This window comes from Anomaloglossus baeobatrachus, chromosome 8, assembly GCF_048569485.1.
Source record: "Anomaloglossus baeobatrachus isolate aAnoBae1 chromosome 8, aAnoBae1.hap1, whole genome shotgun sequence".
Taxonomy (NCBI): Eukaryota; Metazoa; Chordata; class Amphibia; order Anura; family Aromobatidae; genus Anomaloglossus; species Anomaloglossus baeobatrachus.
The window spans coordinates 246,496,501-246,518,577 of NC_134360.1; the positions used below are offsets into that span (position 1 = coordinate 246,496,501).

The following is a 22,077-nucleotide window of genomic DNA, read 5'->3' on the forward strand; positions in this document are numbered from 1 at the left end:
TATATGGACTTGTCAGGTCCATTGGCTCCCTGTAGCACCCCCAAACGTGGTTAGAGGAGGGGTTCTCTGGAAATGAGCCCCCGTTACCACCATAGGGTTTGTAGTAAGTGGACAACCCCTTTAAATATAGTTTTTTGCTGTCATTAGGTAATATTCTTCAGGGGCCACATAAAGCTCGGGATATTACGGAATCCCCCACAGTTTCCGTGTGACCCCGGCTTTGGCCTGGAGAATGGAGTAACGGCCCCTGTGTGCAAGGACTTGCATAATTTACTTCTAGTGCGACTGTGCAATGTCCACCTACAGATGACCCCAATGTTTGCGACACGTGGTCATCTAGCCATGAAATCAAGAAACTAAGCCACAATAAACATCAGTCCTGGGGTCATCGTCTTCTGCAAAGTTACAGCCAAACCCAATATGTATATATTATCCAAAACACCCCTCAAAAGGTGCTTAATAGGTGCAATGGTTATCTCAAAAAAGACCCCCCCATGGACAAATAGATAATATACACCTGCTCATCAGAGTCCAAGCACCACAGGATAAAATATATATTTTTATTTGTATAAATATTAAAAAATAAACTGACAATTAAAAACAGCGAAGGAGCAAATGGTACAATTATAGAAAGGGAAATTCAAAGGCAGTATGTGCAAATATAAATACCAGAGGGACTACTATAACTAGGTAAAACGATGCAAAAAAATATGTTGAATGGTTTTAAATATTTTAAATATCAATTAATGTATAGACTGAAAAACCATAAAATAATCCAAAATATTTCACATAAATATTTCTTTCAATCAACCATCAAAAAGTAAAGTGCATAGTGCTCTAAAGTGTGAGTCCTGAATTTGAAATATATGGTATGAAAAATAGGTTTAAATGTGCATTACCTATGTGCGGAGTCCGTGGGATTTGCTTGCCTGCTGCCCGACGCGCGTTTCGGCCTGCATTGAACTTTCTCAAGGGGTAGAAGTATAGAAAGTTTCTAAATATATATTTTATCCTATGGTGTTTGGACTCTTATGGGCAGGTGTATATTATCTATTTGTCCATGGGGGTCTTTTTTGAGATACCCATCCAATATGGCTGCCTTCTAGCACAAACCCCCCCCCCCATACCCGTTACAAAGTGGTCACTGAGCTTTAGATGTGATTGCAGGAAATTTGCAATGCCTGCCAAAATATTAGTCACCCAGCTTTTCCTAGAGACTGATACATATAGATAGTGGCTGATCGAAACCCAAGAAGAAGAAGAAAGAGATCATGGGGTCTGACCAATATAAACATCCGCCCCAATCATTAACCTTTTCCTGTCTCATGATTTCATAAACAACCAGAAAAGGGAAGCGTAGTATTAGGAAAAAATCATTGAGCACCGGTTATTGCAGCAATTTCCTGCACTATTGCGGCACAGAGCGAATACATGAGCAGACGCCCGCCACAAAGCAAAATAGCGCAAGTCCCCGCCCGCGGTGGAAAACGCATTTCTCAACTGAAAGGACAGAGGATTATTCATCTCATCATTTATAATGTGTCCTCGCATTATTCCCTGCTCTGCATTACATGGGAGGGAGCTATAGACCTGCTCATCCTGAGCCTCCAGATTCATGAATAGGAAGCTCATCAATATCAGATTGGTGAGGGCCTGCATCTGGCATCCCCACTGCCACCATCAGCTGTTTTCAGGTCCGACCACATGGAGCCCGGTACAGCACAGCGGAGCTCTTTACACTGTGTAGAGGCCGTTATCATGAATTGCAGCTCAGCTCCTATTCACTTCAATAGGAGCCAAGCTGCAGTACCCAATAGGGTCCACTACACAGTGAATGGAGCTGTAACGTACTGGAGCTGTTCACTATTTTCCCCCTGGTAAGCTGAAAACAGCTGCTGGTGGGGGAGTAAGCCCCCAACACTAAATTATATCATAAGCCTAGAAAACCGCTTTAATATCAAAATCACAGGAAGCCCCTTTATTTTGCATATGGAAAGATTTGCTGGGAGTTATAGTGCTACAACAGCATGCTGCTCTACACAGCGCCAGCACCGCGGTCTAGATACTGTCTGAATGCGGCAAACACTACCATGTTCAGTACTCATAATAAGCAGTTGGACGCCCAGATAGGCGCGACTCGTGTACCGAGTATGATGGAAGTCAATGGGGAACTCATGGTAGTGCCCGCTCATCACTAGTTACCAGTACTGAGCACCCGAGCATGGTAGTGCCCGCTCATCACTAGTTACCAGTACTGAGCACCTGAGCATGGTAGTGTCCACTCATCACTAGTTACCAGTACTGAGCACCTGAGCATGGTAGTGCCCGCTCATCACTAGTTACCAGTACTGAGCACCTGAGCATGGTAGTGCCCGCTCATCACTAGTTACCAGTACTGAGCACCTGAGCATGGTAGTGCCCGCTCATCACTAGTTACCAGTACTGAGCACCCGAGCATGGTAGTGCCCGCTCATCACTAGTTACCAGTACTGAGCACCCGAGCATGGTAGTGCCTGCTCATCACTAGTTACCAGTACTGAGCACCTGAGCATGGTAGTGCCCGCTCATCACTAGTTACCAGTACTGAGCACCTGAGCATGGTAGTGCCCGCTCATCACTAGTTACCAGTACTGAGCACCCGAGCATGGTAGTGCCCGCTCATCACTAGTTACCAGTACTGAGCACCCGAGCATGGTAGTGCCTGCTCATCACTAGTTACCAGTACTGAGCACCTGAGCATGGTAGTGCCTGTTCATCACTAGTTACCAGTACTGAGCACCTGAGCATGGTAGTGCCCGCTCATCACTAGTTACCAGTACTGAGCACCCGAGCATGGTAGTGCCCGCTCATCACTAGTTACCAGTACTGAGCACCCGAGCATGGTAGTGCCCGCTCATCACTAGTTACCAGTACTGAGCAACCGAGCATGGTAGTGCCCGCTCATCACTAGTTACCAGTACTGAGCACCCGAGCATGGTAGTGCCTGCTCATCACTAGTTACCAGTACTGAGCACCCGAGCATGGTAGTGCCCGCTCATCACTAGTTACCAGTACTGAGCACCCGAGCATGGTAGTGCCTGCTCATCACTAGTTACCAGTACTGAGCACCCGAGCATGGTAGTGCCCGCTCATCACTAGTTACCAGTACTGAGCACCTGAGCATGGTAGTGCCCGCTCATCACTAGTTACCAGTACTGAGCGCCTGAGCACGGTAGTGCCCGCTCATCACTAGTTACCAGTACTGAGCACCTGAGCATGGTAGTGCCCGCTCATCACTAGTTACCAGTACTGAGCACCTGAGCATGGTAGTGCCCGCTCATCACTAGTTACACGTACTGAACGCCTGAGCATGGTAGTGCCCGCTCATCACTAGTTACCAGTACTGAGCGCCTGAGCATGGTAGTGCCCGCTCATCACTAGTTACCAGTACTGAGCACCTGAGCATGGTAGTGCCCGCTCATCACTAGTTACACGTACTGAGCGCCTGAGCATGGTAGTGCCCGCTCATCACTAGTTACCAGTACTGAGCGCCTGAGCATGGTAGTGCCCGCTCATCACTAGTTACCAGTACTGAGCGCCTGAGCATGGTAGTGCCCGCTCATCACTAGTTACCAGTACTGAGTACCCGAGCATGGTAGTGCCCGCTCATCATTAGTTACCAGTACTGAGCACCCGAGCATGGTAGTGCCCGCTCATCACTAGGTACGAGTACTGAGCGCCTGAGCATGGTAGTGCCCGCTCATCACTAGTTACGAGTACTGAGCACCCGAGCATGGTAGTGCCCGCTCATCACTAGTTACGAGTATGGAGCACCCGAGCATGGTAGTGCCCACTCATCACTAGTTATCAGTAACGAGCACCTGAGCATGGTAGTGCCCACTCATCACTAGTTACGAGTACTGAGCACCTGAGCATGGTAGTGCCCACTCATCACTAGTTACCAGTACTGAGCACCTGAGCATGGTAGTGCCCACTTATCACTAGTTACAAGTACTGAGCCCCCGAGCATGGTAGTGCCCGCTCATCACTAGTTACGAGTACAGAGCACCCGAGCATGGTAGTGCCCGCTCATCACTAGTTACCAGTATTGAGCACCTGAGCATGGTAGTGCCTGCTCATCACTAGTTACAAGTACTGAGCCCCCGAGCATGGTAGTGCCCACTCATCACTAGTTACCAGTATTGAGCACCCGAGCATGGTAGTGTTCGCTCATCACTAGTTACCAGTACTGAGCACCTGAGCATGGTAGTGCCCGCTCATCACTAGTTACCAGTACTGAGCACCCGAGCATGGTAGTGCCCGCTCATCACTAGTTACCAGTACTGAGCACCTGAGCATGGTAGTGCCCACTCATCACTAGTTACCAGTACTGAGCCCCCGAGCATGGTAGTGCCCGCTCATCACTAGTTACGAGTACAGAGCACCCGAGCATGGTAGTGCCCGCTCATCACTAGTTACCAGTATTGAGCACCTGAGCATGGTAGTGCCTGCTCATCACTAGTTACAAGTACTGAGCCCCCGAGCATGGTAGTGCCCACTCATCACTAGTTACCAGTATTGAGCACCCGAGCATGGTAGTGTTCGCTCATCACTAGTTACCAGTACTGAGCACCTGAGCATGGTAGTGCCCGCTAATCACTAGTTACGAGTACAGAGCATCCGAGCATGGTAGTGCCCGCTCATCACTAGTTACGAGTACAGAGCACCCGAGCATGGTAGTGCCCGCTCATCACTAGTGACAACAAGTCACCTACCCTCCATACTCACCAGCCAGACATCGAATGATCCAGACAGCTTTAATTAGATAGTGACCCACCAGACAAGAGTCACAGGCCTCCCTGCTACAGATCATAGGCTGTATGTGCCCTCTGCACCAGTTGGCACTATGCGGGCGTGGGGGGTGGAAATACTTATGGAATGAAAAGTTCTGTATCTTTTTAATTCTTTGTTACTTTTATTAGGGCTCCTTGCTGTCCTGATCCATCCCTGTGTGCACAGCTGCAGGCTGGTGACAGTGTATCGGTGAGTCAGGATTGTGTGATACATTGTAGTGGGGTCTATATCCCCTCTGCTCGCAGATCTCTCGGTTATGCCGATACTCACTATCACGCTGTCCAGGGTCACGCTGTTGGTGTAGATGAATTCTATGACTGCCAGGAAGACCTCAGGCTGAACATCGGCCAACACGAAGGGGACCTGCATCTCCCGGGGGGTCTGCGCCGCCTGCAGCTGATGACAGAACATTCTGTGGAAGACCTTACAGCGACACATCAGGATACAGCGATGAGCGTGGACCACCTGCCGCTGCGTCCCCACCACGAAGGACACGTCGCTGGAAGACAAGGTCCAAGAGCGGCTTATGGCAATCCATCAAATATCAAGACACTAGATCTAATGCAACCATGTGCGATACCGTCTGCTGTATCTAATCCTATCATGTGTTACTATTTGTGGAGCCACTGCATCTAATCATATTCTATATAGTACTGTATTCTGAGATTCTGTATCTAATCCTATCATGTGTTACTATTTGTGGAGCCACTGCATCTAATCATATTCTATATAGTACTGTATTCTGAGATTCTGTATCTAATCCTATCATGTGTTACTATTTGTGGAGCCACTGCATCTAATCATATTCTATATAGTACTGTATTCTGAGATTCTGTATCTAATCCTATCATGTGTTACTATTTGTGGAGCCACTGCATCTAATCATATTCTATATAGTACTGTATTCTGAGATTCTGTATCTAATCCTGTCATGTGTGATACTGACGGCTGAGCCTCCAGCTAAAAGACGCCCCAGGGGGTGACCTCCAGCTAAAAGACGCTCAGGGGGTGACCTCCAGCTAAAAGACGCTCAGGGGGTGACCTCCAGCTAAAAGACGCCCCAGGAGGTGACCTCCAGCTAAAAGACAATCAGGGGGTGACCTCCAGCTAAAAGACAATCAGGGGGTGACCTCCAGCTAAAAGACAATCAGGGGGTGACCTCCAGCTAAAAGACAATCAGGGGGTCACCTCCAGCTAAAAGACAATCAGGGGATGACCGCCAGCTAAAAGACAATCAGGGGGTGACCTCCAGCTAAAAGACAATCAGGGGGTGACCACCAGCTAAAAGACAATCAGGGGGTGACCTCCAGCTAAAAGACAATCAGGGGGTGACCTCCAGCTAAAAGACAATCAGGGGGTGACCTCCAGCTAAAAGACGCTCAGGGGGTGACCTCCAGCTAAAAGACAATCAGGGGGTGACCTCCAGCTAAAAGACAATCAGGGGATGACCGCCAGCTAAAAGACAATCAGGGGGTGACCTCCAGCTAAAAGACAATCAGGGGGTCACCTCCAGCTAAAAGACGCCCCAGGAGGTGACCTCCAGCTAAAAGACAATCAGGGGGTGACCGCCAGCTAAAAGACAATCAGGGGGTGACCTCCAGCTAAAAGACGCTCAGGGGGTGACCTCCAGCTAAAAGACAATCAGGGGGTGACCTCCAGCTAAAAGACAATCAGGGGGTGACCTCCAGCTAAAAGACAATCAGGGGGTGACCTCCAGCTAAAAGACAATCAGGGGATGACCGCCAGCTAAAAGACAATCAGGGGGTGACCTCCAGCTAAAAGACAATCAGGGGGTCACCTCCAGCTAAAAGACAATCAGGGGATGACCGCCAGCTAAAAGACAATCAGGGGGTGACCTCCAGCTAAAAGACAATCAGGGGGTGACCGCCAGCTAAAAGACAATCAGGGGGTGACCTCCAGCTAAAAGACAATCAGGGGGTGACCTCCAGCTAAAAGACAATCAGGGGGTGACCTCCAGCTAAAAGACAATCAGGGGGTGACCTCCAGCTAAAAGACAATCAGGGGGTGACCGCCAGCTAAAAGACAATCAGGGGGTGACCTCCAGCTAAAAGACGCTCAGGGGTTGACTGCCAGGTAAAAGACAATCAGGGGGTGACCTCCAGCTAAAAGACGCTCAGGGGGTGACCTCCAGCTAAAAGACGCTCAGGGGGTGACCTCCAGGTAAAAAGCCCCAGGGGGCGAACCTGCATCATGACTGGACAGGCCCAAAGTTAATGATTCTCAGAACAGGACACAGTTGCAGATACAATATTATCAACAGATTATTAAATATTAACAGACATTTTCAGGGCAAAGCTATTCACTGATGGCAGCAGTGACGGATCATTCCTGAGCACACCGGAGGATCCGCTGCTGAGCTCATAGGGTAGAGAAGTTTATCATAAGATTATAAAAGTGACAGCCGCAGAGCCCCCCACTAGAGCGTCGGCCGTAGAGCCCCCCACAAAAGAGACGGCCGCAGAGTCCCCCACTAGAGCGTCGGCCGTAGAGCCCCCCACAAAAGAGACGGCCGCAGAGCCCCCCACTAGAGCGATGGCCGCAGGGCCCCCAACAAGAGCGTCAGCCACAGAACCCCCCACAAAAGAGACGTCCACAGAACCCCCCCACAAGAGCTTCAGCCGCAGAGCTCCCCCACAAGAGGGTCAGCCGCAGAGGTCCCCAACAAGAGGGACGGCCGCAGAGGTCCCCAACAAGAGGGACGGCCGCAGAGGTCCCCCACAAGAGCGACGGCCGCAGAGGTCCCCCACAAGAGCGACGGCCGCAGAGGTCCCCAACAAGAGCGACGGCCGCAGAGGTCCCCAACAAGAGGGACGGCCGCAGAGGTCCCCAACAAGAGGGACGGCCGCAGAGGTCCCCACCAAGAGCGACGGCCGCAGAGGTCCCCAACAAGAGGGACGGCCGCAGAGTTCCCCAGCAAGTGTGACATTACGCAGACAACAGCCTCAGTGCCCCCACAACAGCCACAGTGCCCCCACAACAGCCACAGTACCCCCATGACACTGACAGTCGTGGGTCTCTTCTCCAACAGCAACCCTCAAAACACAGTGGCCCCCATACAATTCTGATCTTGGACCCCCTCCCCAGTACATTGCTATACACCTGTGCCTATTTTGGGACCCAGGGTCCTGCCTGCGCCATATTTACACAGAACACGTCTCTATGAGATATATTTAGCGCCGGCCGCCATTGTATTGTGTGGGATGTGACCGGCAGACAATGACACAACATGTGTGTCACACGATAAACCGCCCCCCGTCCTGTTTACCCTCACGCCCGCGCCCCGCACCGACACCTTCCTGCAGTCGCAACAAAATGTCACTCACTGCAGCGTGTAGGAAGATCAAAAGCTGCAGAGTCAGCGACTGAACAAACGAGAAACGAGGGCGGCCAAAAATCACCGAACCCCTCCGTGTGATCCCCCCAAAACCGCCATCACCCCGCTCGTAATGACATCCCGTATTCAACCTCTACCCAAATTCTACCCTCACCTACTGTATCCTCACCTATCCCTTGTAGACTGTGAGCCCTCGCAAGCAGGGTCCTCTCTCCTCCTGTAGACTGTGAGCCCTCACGGGCAGGGTCCTCTCTCCTCCTGTAGACTGTGAGCCCTCGCAGGCAGGGTCCTCTCTCCTCCTGTAGACTGTGAGCCCTCGCGGGCAGGGTCCTCTCTCCTCCTGTAGACTGTGAGCCCTCGCGGGCAGGGTCCTCTCTCCTCCTGTAGACTGTGAGCCCTCGCGGGCAGGGTCCTCTCTCCTCCTGTAGACTGTGAGCCCTCGCGGGCAGGGTCCTCTCTCCTCCTGTAGACTGTGAGCCCTCGCGGGCAGGGTCCTCTCTTCTCCTGTAGACTGTGAGCCCTCGCGGGCAGGGACCTCTCTACTCCTGTAGACTGTGAGCCCTCGCGGGCAGGGTCCTCTCTCCTCCTGTAGACTGTGAGCCCTCGCAGGCAGGGTCCTCTCTCCTCCTGTAGACTGTCAGCCCTCGCAGGCAGGGTCCTCTCTCCTCCTGTAGACTGTGAGCCCTCGCGGGCAGGGTCTTCTTTCCTCCTGTAGACTGTGAGCCCTCGCGGGCAGGGTCCTCTCTCCTCCTGTAGACTGTGAGCCCTCGCGGGCAGGGTCCTCTCTCCTCCTGTAGACTGTGAGCCCTCGTGGGCAGGGTCCTCTCTCCTCCTGTAGACTGTGAGCCCTCGCAGGCAGGGTCCTCTCTCCTCCTGTAGACTGTGAGCCCTCGCGGGCAGGGTCCTCTCTCCTCCTGTAGACTGTGAGCCCTCGCAGGCAGGGTCCTCTCTCCTCCTATAGACTGTGAGCCCTCGCGGGCAGGGTCTTCTTTCCTCCTGTAGACTGTGAGCCCTCGCGGGCAGGGACCTCTCTCCTCCTGTAGACTGTGAGCCCTCGCGGGCAGGGTCTTCTTTCCTCCTGTAGACTGTGAGCCCTCGCGGGCAGGGACCTCTCTCCTCCTGTAGACTGTGAGCCCTCGCGGGCAGGGTCCTCTCTCCTCCTGTAGACTGTGAGCCCTCGCGGGCAGGGACCTCTCTCCTCCTGTAGACTGTGAGCCCTCGCGGGCAGGGTCCTCTCTCCTCCTATAGACTGTGAGCCCTCGCGGGCAGGGTCTTCTTTCCTCCTGTAGACTGTGAGCCCTCGCGGGCAGGGACCTCTCTCCTCCTGTACCTGTCTGTGTCTTGTACTGTTCATGATTATTGTACTTGTCTATGTATACCCCTTTCACTTGTAAAGCGCCATGGAATAGATGGCGCTATAATAATAAATAATAATAATAATTAATAATAACTGCCCAGTCGTATCCCATCCTGGGAAAGCTGGGTTGTACGGGTTGTCACTTCGATCAAGGGGTTGTCAGAACTTTCTGGGAAAGTCGCCACAAAAAAAACGGCGACGTCCTGTTTAACCCCTGCAGCGCCGCACTGCACTGAGGACGCTGCTGACGTGCTGCACTTTCACTATAATCCGCGTCTCAATCTTTCCACCTTTCATGCAAATCTGCTGATGAGAAGAACACACGGCGCCAAAACCTCAGCGAAAAAAGGCGATTAACCCTCTCCTCTCTCTGGGTTACCAGTATTAATGCATCTGGGTACACCACAGCAGCACAAAGTATTTCAGTGGAGAATTGAACAGATTTTGTTGGAAGTCCGTTTGATTGAATAGAAGGGGAAGGTCATCAGCAGCACAGAGTGTTTCAGGAAAGCAAGCACAGGCTCACTGGTATTTTGGTGATGAGGGTGTACTTTTTTTGCACAGACATGGCTGAGGGTACTGTGGACCCTTACTACCTGTAATTGCAGCCCCCGGCTGTAGTGACCAGGGGCTGCAATCACACCCGGGCCCTGGAGTCTAGGGGGCCCCAAAACTCCCCTTGTCCTATATGAAAAGACCCATGCTATTAAAGCCTTGCAGTAACTGGGGGCCCCGTTGGCAGTCTGCATTGGGGGCTATCAGCTGTGGGTTACACCGGTGCCAGGGACCCTCCATGCAGCACAGATCAGCCAGAGATTGTGGCCTGTGCTGCCCACACATGAGGGGCCCCAGTCACAGCTCCTGCCACTTACCTGAACTGGGCATTGTTAATGAGGCCCCTCAAGGCAGCGGGAAGAGACGAGGTGTCCCCCTGCAGAAAGCCCCCCGCCTGCTCAGGAGGAGAGGCCATGGCTGCACATGAATCCCCCCACAGAGATCCCCAGACACAGCCAGGAAATGCCTGATGTGGAGGCTGGAAGCGAAGTCTGGGCGACTCCCTGCTCCACACACAAGCTGCGAAACCACCACAGCAGTGCTGAGCCATGTATCTAATCCTGTGTGATACTGTCTGCTGAGCCGTGTATCTAATCCTGTGTGATACTGTCTGCTGAGCCTTGTATCTAATCCTGTGTGATACTGTCTGCTGAGCTATGTATCTAATCCTGTGTGATACTGTCTGCTGAGCCATGTATCTAATCCTGTGTGATACTGTCTGCTGAGCCATGTATCTAATCCTGTGTGATACTGTCTGCTGAGCCGTGTATCTAATCCTGTGTGATACTGTCTGCTGAGCTGTGTATCTAATCCTGTGTGATACTGTCTGCTGAGCCGTGTATCTAATCCTCTCCTGTGTGATACTGTCTGCTGAGCCGTGTATCTAATCCTCTCCTGTATGATACTGTCTGCTGAGCCGTGTATCTAATCCTGTGTGATACTGTCTGCTGAGCCGTGTATCTAATCCTGTGTGATACTGTCTGCTGAGCTGTGTATCTAATCCTGTGTGATACTGTCTGCTGAGCCGTGTATCTAATCCTATCCTGTGTGATACTGTCTGCTGAGCCGTGTATCTAATCCTGTGTGATACTGACTGCTGAGCCGTGTATCTAATCCTATCCTGTGTGATACTGTCTGCTGAGCCGTGTATCTAATCCTGTGTGATACTGACTGCTGAGCCGTGTATCTAATCCTGTGTGATACTGTCTGCTGAGCTGTGTATCTAATCCTGTGTGATACTGTCTGCTGAGCTGTGTATCTAATCCTGTGTGATACTGTCTGCTGAGCCGTGTATCTAATCCTGTGTGATACTGTCTGCTGAGCTGTGTATCTAATCCTGTGTGATACTGTCTGCTGAGCCGTGTATCTAATCCTATCCTGTGTGATACTGTCTGCTGAGCCATGTATCTAATCCTGTGTGATACTGTCTGCTGAGCTGTGTATCTAATCCTATCCTGTGTGATACTGTCTGCTGAGCCGTGTATCTAATCCTGTGTGATACTGACTGCTGAGCCGTGTATCTAATCCTGTGTGATACTGTCTGCTGAGCTGTGTATCTAATCCTCTCCTGTGTGATACTGTCTGCTGAGCTGTGTATCTAATCCTATCCTGTGTGATACTGTCTGCTGAGCCGTGTATCTAATCCTGTCCTGTGTGACACTGTCTGCTGAGCCGTGTATCTAATCCTATCCTGTGTGATACTGTCTGCTGAGCCGTGTATCTAATCCTCTCCTGTGTGATACTGTCTGCTGAGCTGTGTATCTAATCCTGTCCTGTGTGATACTGTCTGCTGAGCTGTGTATCTAATCCTATCCTGTGTGATACTGTCTGCTGAGCTGTGTATCTAATCCTCTCCTGTGTGATACTGTCTGCTGAGCTGTGTATCTAATCCTATCCTGTGTGATACTGACTGCTGAGCCGTGTATCTAATCCTCTCCTGTGTGATACTGACTGCTGAGCTGTGTATCTAATCCTATCCTGTGTGATACTGTCTGCTGAGCTGTGTATCTAATCCTCTCCTGTGTGATACTGTCTGCTGAGCTGTGTATCTAATCCTATCCTGTGTGATACTGTCTGCTGAGCCGTGTATCTAATCCTCTCCTGTGTGATACTGTCTGCTGAGCCGTGTATCTAATCCTCTCCTGTGTGATACTGTCTGCTGAGCTGTGTATCTAATCCTGTCCTGTGTGATACTGTCTGCTGAGCTGTGTATCTAATCCTATCCTGTGTGATACTGTCTGCTGAGCTGTGTATCTAATCCTCTCCTGTGTGATACTGTCTGCTGAGCTGTGTATCTAATCCTGTCCTGTGTGATACTGTCTGCTGAGCTGTGTATCTAATCCTATCCTGTGTGATTCTGTCTGCTGAGCTGTGTATCTAATCCTCTCCTGTGTGATAGTGACTGTTGAGTTGTATATCTAATCCTGTCCTGTGTGATACTGTCTGCTGATCTGTGTATCTAATCCTATCCTGTGTGATACTGTCTGCTGAGCCGTGTATCGAATCCTGTCCTGTGTGACACTGTCTGCTGAGCCGTGTATCTAATCCTGTACTGTGTGATACTATGTGCTGAGCTGTGTATCTAATCCTATCCTGTGTGATACTGTCTGCTGAGCCGTGTATCTAATCCTCTCCTGTGTGATACTGTCTGCTGAGCCGTGTATCTAATCCTCTCCTTTGTGATACTGTCTGCTGAGCTGTGTATCTAATCCTATCCTGTATGATACTGTCAGCTGATCTGTGTATCTAATCCTATCCTGTGTGATACTGTCTTCTGAGCTGTGTATCTAATCCTCTCCTGTGTGATACTGTCTGCTGATCTGTGTATCTAATCCTGTCCTGTGTGATACTGTCTGCTGAGCTGTGTATCTAATCCTATCCTGTGTGATACTGTCTGCTGAGCTGTGTATCTAATCCTCTCCTGTGTGATAGTGACTGTTGAGTTGTATATCTAATCCTGTCCTGTGTGATACTGTCTGCTGATCTGTGTATCTAATCCTATCCTGTGTGATACTGTCTGCTGAGCCGTGTATCTAATCCTGTCCTGTGTGACACTGTCTGCTGAGCCGTGTATCTAATCCTGTCCTGTGTGATACTGTATGCTGAGCTGTGTATCTAATCCTATCCTGTGTGATACTGTCTGCTGAGCCGTGTATCTAATCCTTTCCTGTGTGATACTGTATGCTGAGCCGTGTATCTAATCCTCTCCTTTGTGATACTGTCTGCTGAGCTGTGTATCTAATCCTGTCCTGTGTGATACTGTCTGCTGAGCTGTGTATCTAATCCTCTCCTGTGTGATACTGTCTGCTGAGCTGTGTATCTAATCCTATCCTGTGTGATTCTATCTGCTGAGCCGTGTATCTAATCCTCTGCTGTGTGATACTGTCTGCTGAGCCGTGTATCTAATCCTGTGTGATACTGACTGCTGAGCTGTGTATCTAATCCTATCCTGTGTGATACTGACTGCTGAGCTGTGTATCTAATCCTATCCTGTGTGATACTGTCTGCTGAGCTGTGTATCTAATCCTCTCCTGTGTGATACTGTCTGCTGAGCTGTGTATCTAATCCTATCCTGTGTGATTCTATCTGCTGAGCTGTGTAAATAATCCTATCCTGTGTGATACTGTCTGCTAACCTGTGTATCTAATAATGTCCTGTGTGATTCTATCTGCTGAGCTGTGTATCTAATCCTATCCTGTGTGATACTGACTGCTGAACTGTGTATCTAATCCTCTCCTGTGTGATACTGTCTGCTGAGCCGTGTATCTAATCCTATCCTGTGTGATACTGTCTGCTGAGCTGTGTATCTAATCCTGTCCTGTGTGATACTGTCTGCTGAGCCGTGTATCTAATCCTATCCTGTGTGATACTGTCTGCTGAGGTCTGTATCTCATCCTATCCTGTGTGATACTGTCTGCTGAGCCGTGTATCTAATCCTCTCCTGTGTCATACTGTCTGCTGAGCTGTGTATCTAATCCTATCCTGTGTGATACTGTCTGCTGAGCCGTGTATCTAATCCTATCCTGTGTGATACTGTCTGCTGAGCCGTGTATCTAATCCTGTGTGATACTGACTGCTGAGCTGTTTATCTAATCCTGTGTGATACTGTCTGCTGAGCTGTGTATCTAATCCTCTCCTGTGTGATACTGTCTGCTGAGCCGTGTATATAATCCTGTCCTGTGTGATACTGTCTGCTGAGCCGTGTATCTAATCCTGTCCTGTATGATACTGTCTGCTGAGCCGTGTATCTAATCCTGTCCTGTGTGATACTGTCTGCTGAGCCGTGTATCTAATCCTGTCCTGTGTGATACTGACTGCTGAGCCGTGTATCTAATCCTGTCCTGTGTGATACTGACTGCTGAGCCGTGTATCTAATCCTGTCCTGTGTGATACTGTCTGCTGAGCTGTGTATCTAATCCTCTCCTGTGTGATACTGTGTGCTGAACTGTGTATCTAATCCTGTCCTGTGTGATACTGACTGCTGAGCCGTGTATCTAATCCTGTCCTGTGTGATACTGTCTGCTGAGCTGTGTATCTAATCTTCTCCTGTGTGATACTGTGTGCTGAACTGTGTATCTAATCCTGTCCTGTGTGATACTGTCTGCTCAGCCGAGTATCTAATCCTCTCCTGTGTGATACTGACTGCTGAGCCGTGTATCTAATCCTGTCCTGTGTGATACTGTCTGCTGAGCTGTGTATCTAATCCTCTCCTGTGTGATACTGTGTCCTGAACTGTGTATCTAATCCTGTCCTGTGTGATACTGACTGCTGAGCCGTGTATCTAATCCTGTCCTGTGTGATACTGACTGCTGAGCCGTGTATCTAATCCTGTCCTATGTGATACTGTCTGCTGAGCCGTGTATCTAATCCTGTCCTATGTGATACTGTCTGCTGAACTGTGTATCTAATCCTATCCTGTGTGATACTGTCTGCTGAGCTGTGTATCTAATCCTGTCCTGTGTGATACTGTCTGCTGAGCTGTGTATCTAATCCTGTCCTGTGTGATACTGTCTGCTGAGCTGTGTATCTAATCCTCTCCTGTGTGATACTGTCTGCTGAGCTGTGTATCTAATCCTGTCCTGTGTGATACTGTCTGCTGAGCTGTGTATCTAATCCTATCCTGTGTGATTCTGTCTGCTGAGCTGTGTATCTAATCCTCTCCTGTGTGATAGTGACTGTTGAGTTGTATATCTAATCCTGTCCTGTGTGATACTGTCTGCTGATCTGTGTATCTAATCCTATCCTGTGTGATACTGTCTGCTGAGCCGTGTATCGAATCCTGTCCTGTGTGACACTGTCTGCTGAGCCGTGTATCTAATCCTGTACTGTGTGATACTATGTGCTGAGCTGTGTATCTAATCCTATCCTGTGTGATACTGTCTGCTGAGCCGTGTATCTAATCCTCTCCTGTGTGATACTGTCTGCTGAGCCGTGTATCTAATCCTCTCCTTTGTGATACTGTCTGCTGAGCTGTGTATCTAATCCTATCCTGTATGATACTGTCAGCTGATCTGTGTATCTAATCCTATCCTGTGTGATACTGTCTTCTGAGCTGTGTATCTAATCCTCTCCTGTGTGATACTGTCTGCTGATCTGTGTATCTAATCCTGTCCTGTGTGATACTGTCTGCTGAGCTGTGTATCTAATCCTATCCTGTGTGATACTGTCTGCTGAGCTGTGTATCTAATCCTCTCCTGTGTGATAGTGACTGTTGAGTTGTATATCTAATCCTGTCCTGTGTGATACTGTCTGCTGATCTGTGTATCTAATCCTATCCTGTGTGATACTGTCTGCTGAGCCGTGTATCTAATCCTGTCCTGTGTGACACTGTCTGCTGAGCCGTGTATCTAATCCTGTCCTGTGTGATACTGTATGCTGAGCTGTGTATCTAATCCTATCCTGTGTGATACTGTCTGCTGAGCCGTGTATCTAATCCTTTCCTGTGTGATACTGTATGCTGAGCCGTGTATCTAATCCTCTCCTTTGTGATACTGTCTGCTGAGCTGTGTATCTAATCCTGTCCTGTGTGATACTGTCTGCTGAGCTGTGTATCTAATCCTCTCCTGTGTGATACTGTCTGCTGAGCTGTGTATCTAATCCTATCCTGTGTGATTCTATCTGCTGAGCCGTGTATCTAATCCTCTGCTGTGTGATACTGTCTGCTGAGCCGTGTATCTAATCCTGTGTGATACTGACTGCTGAGCTGTGTATCTAATCCTATCCTGTGTGATACTGACTGCTGAGCTGTGTATCTAATCCTATCCTGTGTGATACTGTCTGCTGAGCTGTGTATCTAATCCTCTCCTGTGTGATACTGTCTGCTGAGCTGTGTATCTAATCCTATCCTGTGTGATTCTATCTGCTGAGCTGTGTATCTAATCCTATCCTGTGTGATACTGTCTGCTAACCTGTGTATCTAATAATGTCCTGTGTGATTCTATCTGCTGAGCTGTGTATCTAATCCTATCCTGTGTGATACTGACTGCTGAACTGTGTATCTAATCCTCTCCTGTGTGATACTGTCTGCTGAGCCGTGTATCTAATCCTATCCTGTGTGATACTGTCTGCTGAGCTGTGTATCTAATCCTGTCCTGTGTGATACTGTCTGCTGAGCCGTGTATCTAATCCTATCCTGTGTGATACTGTCTGCTGAGGTCTGTATCTCATCCTATCCTGTGTGATACTGTCTGCTGAGCCGTGTATCTAATCCTCTCCTGTGTCATACTGTCTGCTGAGCTGTGTATCTAATCCTATCCTGTGTGATACTGTCTGCTGAGCCGTGTATCTAATCCTATCCTGTGTGATACTGTCTGCTGAGCCGTGTATCTAATCCTGTGTGATACTGACTGCTGAGCTGTTTATCTAATCCTGTGTGATACTGTCTGCTGAGCTGTGTATCTAATCCTCTCCTGTGTGATACTGTCTGCTGAGCCGTGTATATAATCCTGTCCTGTGTGATACTGTCTGCTGAGCCGTGTATCTAATCCTGTCCTGTATGATACTGTCTGCTGAGCCGTGTATCTAATCCTGTCCTGTGTGATACTGTCTGCTGAGCCGTGTATCTAATCCTCTCCTTTGTGATACTGTCTGCTGAGCTGTGTATCTAATCCTATCCTGTATGATACTGTCAGCTGATCTGTGTATCTAATCCTATCCTGTGTGATACTGTCTTCTGAGCTGTGTATCTAATCCTCTCCTGTGTGATACTGTCTGCTGATCTGTGTATCTAATCCTGTCCTGTGTGATACTGTCTGCTGAGTTGTATATCTAATCCTGTCCTGTGTGATACTGTCTGCTGATCTGTGTATCTAATCCTATCCTGTGTGATACTGTCTGCTGAGCCGTGTATCTAATCCTGTCCTGTGTGACACTGTCTGCTGAGCCGTGTATCTAATCCTGTCCTGTGTGATACTGTATGCTGAGCTGTGTATCTAATCCTATCCTGTGTGATACTGTCTGCTGAGCCGTGTATCTAATCCTTTCCTGTGTGATACTGTATGCTGAGCCGTGTATCTAATCCTCTCCTTTGTGATACTGTCTGCTGAGCTGTGTATCTAATCCTGTCCTGTGTGATACTGTCTGCTGAGCTGTGTATCTAATCCTCTCCTGTGTGATACTGTCTGCTGAGCTGTGTATCTAATCCTATCCTGTGTGATTCTATCTGCTGAGCCGTGTATCTAATCCTCTGCTGTGTGATACTGTCTGCTGAGCCGTGTATCTAATCCTGTGTGATACTGACTGCTGAGCTGTGTATCTAATCCTATCCTGTGTGATACTGACTGCTGAGCTGTGTATCTAATCCTATCCTGTGTGATACTGTCTGCTGAGCTGTGTATCTAATCCTCTCCTGTGTGATACTGTCTGCTGAGCTGTGTATCTAATCCTATCCTGTGTGATTCTATCTGCTGAGCTGTGTATCTAATCCTATCCTGTGTGATACTGTCTGCTAACCTGTGTATCTAATAATGTCCTGTGTGATTCTATCTGCTGAGCTGTGTATCTAATCCTATCCTGTGTGATACTGACTGCTGAACTGTGTATCTAATCCTCTCCTGTGTGATACTGTCTGCTGAGCCGTGTATCTAATCCTATCCTGTGTGATACTGTCTGCTGAGCTGTGTATCTAATCCTGTCCTGTGTGATACTGTCTGCTGAGCCGTGTATCTAATCCTATCCTGTGTGATACTGTCTGCTGAGGTCTGTATCTCATCCTATCCTGTGTGATACTGTCTGCTGAGCCGTGTATCTAATCCTCTCCTGTGTCATACTGTCTGCTGAGCTGTGTATCTAATCCTATCCTGTGTGATACTGTCTGCTGAGCCGTGTATCTAATCCTATCCTGTGTGATACTGTCTGCTGAGCCGTGTATCTAATCCTGTGTGATACTGACTGCTGAGCTGTTTATCTAATCCTGTGTGATACTGTCTGCTGAGCTGTGTATCTAATCCTCTCCTGTGTGATACTGTCTGCTGAGCCGTGTATATAATCCTGTCCTGTGTGATACTGTCTGCTGAGCCGTGTATCTAATCCTGTCCTGTATGATACTGTCTGCTGAGCCGTGTATCTAATCCTGTCCTGTGTGATACTGTCTGCTGAGCCGTGTATCTAATCCTGTCCTGTGTGATACTGACTGCTGAGCCGTGTATCTAATCCTGTCCTGTGTGATACTGACTGCTGAGCCGTGTATCTAATCCTGTCCTGTGTGATACTGTCTGCTGAGCTGTGTATCTAATCCTCTCCTGTGTGATACTGTGTCCTGAACTGTGTATCTAATCCTGTCCTGTGTGATACTGACTGCTGAGCCGTGTATCTAATCCTGTCCTGTGTGATACTGTCTGCTGAGCTGTGTATCTAATCTTCTCCTGTGTGATACTGTGTGCTGAACTGTGTATCTAATCCTGTCCTGTGTGATACTGTCTGCTGAGCCGAGTATCTAATCCTCTCCTGTGTGATACTGACTGCTGAGCCGTGTATCTAATCCTGTCCTGTGTGATACTGTCTGCTGAGCTGTGTATCTAATCCTCTCCTGTGTGATACTGTGTCCTGAACTGTGTATCTAATCCTGTCCTGTGTGATACTGACTGCTGAGCCGTGTATCTAATCCTGTCCTGTGTGATACTGACTGCTGAGCCGTGTATCTAATCCTGTCCTGTGTGATACTGTCTGCTGAGCTGTGTATCTAATCTTCTCCTGTGTGATACTGTGTGCTGAACTGTGTATCTAATCCTGTCCTGTGTGATACTGTCTGCTGAGCCGAGTATCTAATCCTCTCCTGTGTGATACTGACTGCTGAGCCGTGTATCTAATCCTGTCCTGTGTGATACTGTCTGCTGAGCTGTGTATCTAATCCTCTCCTGTGTGATACTGTGTCCTGAACTGTGTATCTAATCCTGTCCTGTGTGATACTGACTGCTGAGCCGTGTATCTAATCCTGTCCTGTGTGATACTGACTGCTGAGCCGTGTATCTAATCCTCTCCTGTGTGATACTGTCTGCTGAGCTGTGTATCTAATCCTCTCCTGTGTGATACTGTGTCCTGAACTGTGTATCTAATCCTGTCCTGTGTGATACTGACTGCTGAGCCGTGTATCTAATCCTGTCCTGTGTGATACTGACTGCTGAGCCGTGTATCTAATCCTGTCCTATGTGATACTGTCTGCTGAGCTGTGTATCTAATCCTGTCCTGTGTGATACTGTCAGGGTGGCTCTGCCGGATGATCCTGTGTATTTCCAGGACCCCGGCTCGGAGGTTCTTGCTCAGTGATGATGACCTTCCTGTGCAGACTCAGCGGGTCAGTCTCCGGCACAGCGATGAGTCACAGACTGCGCCGCGGTCATAGGATTATAATGTGCCCGCACTGCCGCCAAATCCCGGAGCTTTATGTTTCTGGAAAAGTTGGGTGGTGACCAATGTGGCCCCCGGCCACCAGGAAAGGTCCCATGAAGCTCGCAGCTCAGCAGCCATGCGGGTCATGCTGCGGGGCAAAAGTATTGAACCCTACAGGGTATATCTAAACTCCCAAAAATCAAGGTTTACAGGAGCACAGAGTATTTCAGGAGATAAATGTGCTGCCTTGTGGGGGTTTACAGGCCGAGAGCTGCACAGTAAAAGAACCAGAGCCCCACAGGAGCACAGAGTATTTTGGAGAGGAGTGTACTTGTACTAACCCTGAGAGGTAACTGACAAATTACATAGGAAAAGTAGGGTCCCAGCAGCACAGAGTACTTCAGAGGGAAGGGAAAGTGCAGGCTTGTGGGAGGACAAAGAAAAAGTTACATAGTGGAGGAAACGGGTCCCCAGCAGCACAGAGTATTTCAGGAGAGGAATGTGCTAATATACTGTAAAGTTTCAGCAGATAACTAAATAGAAGGTGCAGGGTCCCCAGCAGCACAGAGTATTTCAGGAGAAGAATGTACTAATATACTGGAACATTACAGGCTAAGAATTAAAAAGAAGGTGCAGGTTCCCCAGCAGCACAGAGTATTTCAGAGGAAAGGGAAAATGCAGGTCTTGTAGGAGGACAAAGAAAAAGTTACATAGTGGAGAACACGGGGTCCCCAGCAGCACAGAGTATTTCAGGAGAGGAATGTGCAAGTCCTGTGAGGGGGTCATAGACTATTAGCTTTATAACAGAAAGTGAAGAATCCCCAGCAGCACAGAGTATTTCAGATAAGAAATGTGCTAATATCCTGGAAAGTTACAGAGGAGTTACATAACAGCAAGAACACGGTCTTCAGTGGCACAAAGTGTTTTAGGGGAGCATTGTGCAAGTCCTGTGGTAAATCATAGGCTGACAATTTCAAAGGAGAAAGTGCAGGGTCCCCAGCAGCACAGAGTATGTCAGGACAGGAATGTGCTAGTATAGTGGGAAGTTACAGGCAGATAACTAAATAGAAGGTGGAGGGTCCCCAGCAGCACAGAGTATTTCAGGGGAGCATTGTGCAAGTATAATGGTAAGTCATATGCTGACAGTTGCATAAGAGAAGGTGCAGGGACCCCACCAGCACAGAGTATTTCAGGAGAGGAATGTGCTAGTATACTGGGAAGTTGCAGCTGAGAATTAAATAAAAGATGCAGAGCCTCCAGCAGCACAGAGTATTTCAGATAAGAAATGTGCTAATATGCTGGGAAGTTACAGCTGAAAACTAAATAGAAGATGCAGGGTCCCCAGCAGCACAGAGAACTTCAGGACAGTAATGTGCTATAATACTGGGAGGTTACAGCTGATAAATAAATAGAAGGTGGTGGGTGCCCAGCAGGACAGAGTATTTCAGGACAGAAATGTGCTAATATAATGGGAAGTTAAAGCTGAAAACTAAACAGAAGGTGTAGGGTCTCAAGGAGCACAGAGTATTTGAGGAGAGGAAAGTGCAAGTCCTGTGAGGAGGTCATAGATTAATAGTTTCATAGTAGAAGGTGCAGAGTCTCCTGCAGCACAGAGTATTTCAGATAAGAAAGGTGCTAATATCCTGGAAAGTTACAGATGAGTTACATTACAGCAAGAACAGGGTCTTCAGTGGCACAAAGTGTTTTAGGGGAGCATTGTGCAAGTCCTGTGGTAAATCATAGGCTGACAATTTCAAAGGAGAAAATGCAGGGTCCCCAGCAGCACAGAGTATGTCAGGACAGGAGTGTGCTACAGTAGTATGCTGGGAAGTTAGAGGCAGAGAACTAAAAAAAAGGTGGTGGATCCCCAGCAGCACAGAGTATTTCAGGCGAGCAATGTTCTGATATACCTGGAAGTTATAGCTGAAAACAAAATAGAAGGTGGAGGGTCCCCAGCAGCACAGAGTATTTCAGGAGAAAAATGTGCTAACATACTGGGAAGTTGCAGCTGAGAACTAAATAGAAGATGCAGACTCTCCAGCAGCACAGAGTATTTCAGGAGAGCATTGTGCAACTATTGGGGTAAGCCATAAACTGACAGTTTCATGCGGTTATACACAGGTTACAGGTATGTGTGCTGTAATATGGTTCT

General features: G+C 48.7%; 1 protein-coding gene across 1 annotated transcript in view; it reads right to left on the reverse strand.

Annotated features, from left to right (window-relative positions):
• BTBD19 (BTB domain containing 19) overlaps nt 1-10,604 on the reverse strand; it is a 29,280-nt gene extending 18,676 nt beyond the window's left edge. Inside the window, exons 1-2 of the mRNA XM_075321190.1 lie at nt 10,418-10,604; nt 5,104-5,332 (exon numbers count right to left, since the gene is read on the reverse strand). Coding sequence (XP_075177305.1) covers nt 5,104-5,332; nt 10,418-10,515 — 327 coding nt within the window. The 5' untranslated portion in view covers nt 10,516-10,604. The remainder of the gene's footprint in view (nt 1-5,103; nt 5,333-10,417) is intronic.
• Between the last annotated feature and the right edge of the window lie 11,473 nt (nt 10,605-22,077).